Genomic DNA, 6,646 nt, shown 5'->3' on the forward strand with positions numbered 1-6,646 from the left:
AGCACCTGGGTCACACGGGGCCCTTTAACATCCCTGGGGCCATTAGGCACGTCTGCCTGAGGGCTTGTCCCCACATGCATGGCCCTAGAACCTGGAAGTGTCAGCCTTATTGTGGCCGAAATCGTAACAGGGACAGTTTGAACTTATCTTCAAAAGTTAGGAGCAGCAATGCAATCGGACTACAGGAGAGAAAACACGACTCATAGCTCACCCATCACAGAAACCTTTTCTTGTTTTTTTGATTGGAATGAACTTATGAGAATTGTAATTTGACACATTGTGTATTTATTATTAATTTTCATACTAGATTATTATGGCATGGACCTGTTAATGTTTGTAACTACTTTGGATCACCATGGAGATGCTACTCGTTAGAAAATGGTTAGAGCTTATCCGAGAAAAATGATACATGATGTCAATGAGTCCTACATTGGATATGTTTAATAAGACAAATTTGGATTTTAATGCAGCTAAAATCTGTTAAAGACTCCTAGACCAATTTAAAAAGGCCATCCCATCTTGGTCATCCTCTACTCCCTTATTAGAGATATTGTGGCCTTAGGGACATGTGTATCACTATCTGCTTGCTTATGATTGTCCAAGTTATTTGTGAACTCTCTCGATGGAAAGTTGTCTCAGAGGAGCACAGCATCTAGCTATGCTCCCTCCTTTAGCCCTTTATTACCAGAATATGGTAATCAATGATGGGTAAGATCTTTTTCCCTCCAGGAAACCGGAGACAGGACCATTTCCAAGGGTGTTCTCTGATTCCATATGCATGCCATTGAGAGTGTGCACCTGCACACACAGCACACACATATACACCACATGCACATAAAACAATACCTTCATATTAAACTTTATGTTCTTAATGAATAATTTCAACAAATGCCAACAAAGTTTATTTATCTGGCTGCTGGCACAATGAAAAATGAATATCTGAATAATTCTAGTATGGACTATAAATATATAGCTATCCTGTTTTGTTACTGAAATTTTTGTTTAATACTGAGGATCATCTGAATCTAGGCCTCTCACAAGCATTTTAAGACTGAACTATATACCCTAACTCTTATTTTACTTTTTAATTTGAGATAGAGTCTTGCTAAATTATCCAGACTGGCTCTTGAACTCTCAGCGTAGCTCAGACAAGCCTTGAACTTGGACTCCTCCTGCCTCAGCTTCCTAAGAAGCTGGAGTTACAGGTCTGTGTCACCAAGTCTGAGTCTAAAAATAGCTGTTGTGGTGAAAAGATGGAATAATGGGGCATTGAACACGGGACTGAAATTATAAAACTATTTCTTAGGTTTCAACTCAAAATTAAAGATAAATTATTCATTCAAATACTTTATGTTATTGTAATTTAAAGGCAAGATCTCTGATTTTCTCTTTAAAATCATTTCTTGAACTGGGAGTAGTGGCCCAGAGGCAGAGGCCAGCCTGGTCTACATAGTGAGTTCCAGGCCAGCCAGAGCAACACGGTGAGGACTGTCTTCAAACCAAAATAAAACCAAAATTCTTATTTATTAATTTATTTATTTTTAATAGAGAAGTTCATACTTTGTAGTCTGGGCTGATTTGGAACTCATCATGTATCCCAGACTGGCTTCAGGCCCATGTTGATCCTCGGGCCTCAGTGTCTGGATTACAAGCATGTACCTCCATGTAGTAGGAGCTGTGAGTCTGCTTTTTGTCCCGCCCGGCTCCTGCACGGCTAGCTTTACACCAGAAATAACAACACACAAACTGTATTCATTTAAACACTGCTTGGCCCATTATATCTAGCCTCTTCTCAGCTAACTCTCGCACCTGGACTAGCCCATTTCTAATAATGTGTGTAGCACCCCAAGGTGCGCTTACCCGGGAAGATTTTAGCCTATGTCCATCCTGGATCGCGTCTGCCTGGGAGAGGGGAGCATGGCCTCTGAGCTCACTTCCTCTTCCTCCCAGCATTCTGTTCTGTTTACTCCACCCACCTATGTTCTAACCAATAAAATGGGCCAAGGCAGTTTCTTTATTTTTTAACCAATGACCTTCCTCCATCACCTCCACACCTAGCTATTGCTTTCTTAAAAACAAAGCAAAAAAGAACGACTCTTATTTTTTGTTTGTTTTTTAATTTTTTAAATTTTTATTTATATTTTTTTGGTACAAAAGTCCTCTTAAAGATCAAATGGCAGTCCTTGGGAGATGCTTCATAGGTCTGGCTTTCAGTCATTCTCAAGTTCCAGCCATGGGACCAAAATTAGTTTCTGTGCCACGTAGCACAGGGTCACCAATCTCATGTCATGGCTTAGGAAAACACTGCTGGATTCTGATTTCTGTGTAATAAGCCTTACCTTGAGCATACAAGCAAAAGGGGGGAAAGAATAGCAAAAAGGGGAAGAGGAAGCACTTTTGTTGTTTTGAAGATAACAGACTGAAGGCAAAAGAACAGAGAGCTTCAGAAAGCTCAAGGACCGCACTGCTGCCTGACCGCTGGCTTGTATGCACTATAAAACAACTCTATAGATAAAAAAGAAATATATATATGTCTTAGTCATAACCCCATCCAAACCAAGTATCTCTTAATTCTTCTTTCAGTGTCCAAGGTATACCTTAGCATTGACAATTCACCCTAAGGGTCACAACTGCTCTTCAGGACGGAGCTAGGTGTTCTCTCGTCCTCTGTGAGGCAGAGCAGTGCACCACAGCACAAGGTATCCAATTTAAGGACTAATTGTAAAGAAAATTCTTTGGGAAAAAAAAATTGAAAATGCATTAAGCTGAAAATCTAAAGTTGGTTCTACCTTCTAATAAAAAAATACATAAAAGTGCATCATCAGAATAAAGAGTTCTTACACTAGTTTGTGTTGCAAATTTTTCAAATGCACACATAAAGCCAATCTGGATGTCAATTATGGATATGAACATAGTTTGAGGGCTTTGGGTTTTGTTTCGTTTTGTTTTTTGGGTTTTTTGAGGCAGGGTTTCCCTGTAGCTTTGGAGCCTGTCCCGGAACTAGCTCTTGTAGACCAGGCTGGCCTCGAACTCACAAAGATCCGCCTGCCTCTGTCTCCTGAATGCTGGGATTAAAGGCGTGCACCACCACCGCCCAGCTTTTTTTTTTTCTTCTTCTTAAAGGCAGTAATTTTTCTGAAATAGTTAATGCAACTGTTGCTAACACAATAATAATAGTACTCCTGGCTTCGCATACTAACCTGGACTTCTGACCAAGTGCTGATGAGCACAGTAAGGGAGGTCATCAAAAACCTAACTCCACTGTCCGTCATGTCTGGTCTTGTACCCTCCATTCTTCTTAAGAACGACTATTGTGAAGATACAAAGAAATACGCTCATGCCTCCGTGAGCACCAAATGGCTGCTCTGTTGCTGCTGCATCGCCAGCAGAGGGAGCCCTTGCTGCAAACCTAAGGCTGCCCCTACAGACTTGAAGGTGGCCAACTGCCTTGGAAGGAGGGAACAGACAGAATAGAAGGGATCAAGTTTCAGGTAGGTTGGATTTACATTGTGCTGGGAATCAGGAATCTTTTCCCCCTTTCTTCTCTTTATATTATTTTTTTTTATTTTTACATTTTTTTATTTACTTATTTTATGTAAAAAATGAGTGTTTTGTGTTTATGTATGCTTGTGTGTCAAATGTGTGCCCGGTGCCCTCAAAGACCAGAAGAGGGTGTGGGAAGCCCTGACTAGAGTTACAGACAGCTGTTAGATACCATGTAGGTGCTGGGAATTTAACCTGGGCCCCCAAGAAGAATAGCCAGGGTTCTTAACCACTGAGCCCTCTCTCCAGCCCCGGCATCTGTTTCTTGAAAGGTGATGTTAGTTGCAAAGGGATAATGTTAAGTTACAGGTATTTTAAAATAGTGTGTGTAAATGAGTGTGTGTGTGTATTACATAATTTACACACATATAATAGTGTGCATATGTGTGAATATATACTACACACACATATATAACTAATATAGTTTTTGAAAAGCCCTTACAAGCAACAACACAATAAAAAGCTTTCCATGCTGACACAGTGATTGCCTTCTCTCTCTCCCTCTCTTCCCTTCTTTTCTAAGGACATGAGCTGATCAGACATCACATAAAATACCAGGACACTCTGGGGATAGCTCTACATTACTCAAAATAGAACTGTCTCTGGTGTGTCCTCTTGCAATGGAGTCAACCCATCAGGAAGGAAAGGCTGAAAATGAGACAAACTACCTATGGCAGAGCAAAGACGCTTAGTAGTGCTTTAGTCAACTAGGAAGATGCCGGAAGGTTTTAAGAGGAGGCTGTGGTATTTTGTTTCAAAATACGACTGTGGTTATTGCATAGAGTAAGCTGTTAAAGAAGCAGAGAGAAGGTGATGAGGCCTGCAGTCATCTAGGCAAGAGGGAGGACACAGATGGGAGCAGCAGATGACACAGAAATAGAATAACAAATCAGTGTATCCGAGGGTAGAGACGCACCAATTCTGAACCCTCAAGGGAATTCTGCATGTATATGTCTATTGTGTGCTGTCCTTGCCTTAAGTTCTGAAGCCGAGACACTGAGGAAAAAAATAAATGGGCAGGAGAGACGGCCCAGCGGTTAAGAGCACCAGCTGCTCTTCCAGAGGACCCAGTTCAATTCCCAACACCCATATGGCAGCTTACAACTGCCTGAAACTTCATTTCCAGGGGATCTAACACCCGTACACAGACACGCATGCAGGCAAAACACAAATGCATATACAATAAAAATAAATAATAAAAAATAAAAGCCAGGGCTGGAGAGATGGCTCAGAGGTTAAGAACACTGGCTGTTCTTCCAGAGGTCCCGAGTTCAATTCCCAGCAACCACATAATGGCTCATAACCATCTGTAATGAGGTCTGGTGCCCTCTTCTGGCATAGAGGTGTACATGCAGGAGGAACATTGTATACATAATAAAATAAATCTTAAAAATAAATAAATAAATAAAAGCCAGTAAGGGCTAAAACCATTTTATGGTAAAAACAAGAAAAGCAAGATTAGTAAGGACTTGGTAGGAGACTAGAAGCTCGAAAGTCAGCTTTAACTTCTGATTTCACTGTATCGTAGGCTTCAAGAGAAAAGATTTATTCAGTATCACATGGAAGGTTTTGTATGCCAGCCTCTGTGTTTCTTTGTGAAAACATTTCCTTAGTGTTTTCATCTTTTTGAATGCCACAAAATGTCACATTCACTGTGTTTCTAGGCCATTCTTCTAATGAGATGCTTGACAGGTATGCTAACACCTTTTCTGCTAGAGGTTCCCCAAGTAAAGGCTCTGGGGGAGTCTTGGCTTCTAGAGAGTCATTCAAGAACCACTCCTCAGCTGCTTCCACGCTTTGGCTATAGTAAGAACTAGGGATGAACGTTGACAAGCTCCCTGTCACACTGTTGCCGTTTTCTACTGAGAGCATGTCAGGGGACTCTCTGTCCACCAGGTCCGGAAGGCAGAGTTCATCTTTAGAGTTGACTGCTGTTAAGAAAAAAAAAAGTCTACTGTGAATATTACATATTGACAAGTCAAGTCTTCTGTTTTTTTGAGACAGGGTTTCTTTGTGTAGCCCTGCCTGTCCCAGAACTAGCTCTGTACACCAGACTGATCTCGAACTCAGAGATTGCCTCTGCCTCTCGGGATCTGGGATTAAAGGTGTGGACCACAATGTGTGACTTTTTCAGAATTACTATGCATTTATCTGTTTATCTATTTACTTATTTATTTTGCTTTTTTTGAGACAAGGCGTCACTGTGTAGATCTGGCTTTCCTGGAACTAGCTCTGTAGACCAAGCTGGTCTCAAACTCAGAGGTCCACTTGCCTCTGCCTCTTCTAGTACTGGGATTATAGGTATGTGCCGCCATGCCCAACGGATAAGCCAAGTCTTAATTAAGAGTCTTTTTAGGGCTATTATGGGTAAGACAATGCTGGAAGAGAAAACACCAAATCACTATCATCTTTACGATTTTAAATATATGATATTTAAATATTTTGGTCCAGGAACATATTCTAATTAGGCTGGAAATCTCAGTTCTACAATATACTTTTAAAAGTTTCTTGAAGCTGAGTGGTGGTGGTACAAGCTTTTAATCCCAGCGTTTGGGAGGCAGAAGCAGGTGGATCTCCAAGTCTGAGGCCAGCCTGGCCTACAGAGTGGGTTCCAGAACAGCCAGAGCGGGTTACACAGAGAAACCCTGTCATGAAAAACCAAAAACCAAAAAAGAAAGAAAGAAAGAAAGAAAGAAAAGAGTCTTATACCACTGTAGAAAACCAGAGTTGTGGAGCGCAGGCCCAGTGGATACATCTATAAAACTTCCCCAAATGGAAAACAACATAAAAAACAAGTTAAGCCCCTTAAACCAAAAAGTTAGGTTTTTAAAAATGCCACAAAATTCTTAAAATACATTTTATAATACTTTACATGTTAACTTTTATACTTTACGTATTATATTCAAAATTTTATATTCATTTCTAAAACTGTGTAGGACAAGTTTTGAGACATAAGGATATGGCACGCACATATAAATGGCTAAAAATACTCAAGGTTTTTCTCCCATAACCTGACCCATCCCAACCCTTGGCATCACGGCACGGTCACCATTACAATGCCTTTGAATTCAATAAAGAAAAAAATAATTTCACATTTTAAGAC

The 6,646-nt window shown here is 40.6% G+C and overlaps 1 protein-coding gene across 1 annotated transcript in view; it reads right to left on the reverse strand.

Moving 5' to 3' along the window:
• Window positions 1-5,088: 5,088 nt before the first annotated feature.
• Window positions 5,089-6,646, reverse strand: part of C10H1orf185 (chromosome 10 C1orf185 homolog) — a 10,836-nt gene continuing 9,278 nt past the window's right edge. The window contains exon 5 of the mRNA XM_005353578.2: window positions 5,089-5,474. Within this exon, the coding sequence (XP_005353635.1) occupies window positions 5,089-5,474 (386 nt within the window). The remainder of the gene's footprint in view (window positions 5,475-6,646) is intronic.

This window comes from Microtus ochrogaster, chromosome 10 (genome assembly GCF_000317375.1).
Source record: "Microtus ochrogaster isolate Prairie Vole_2 chromosome 10, MicOch1.0, whole genome shotgun sequence".
NCBI lineage: Eukaryota > Metazoa > Chordata > Mammalia > Rodentia > Cricetidae > Microtus > Microtus ochrogaster.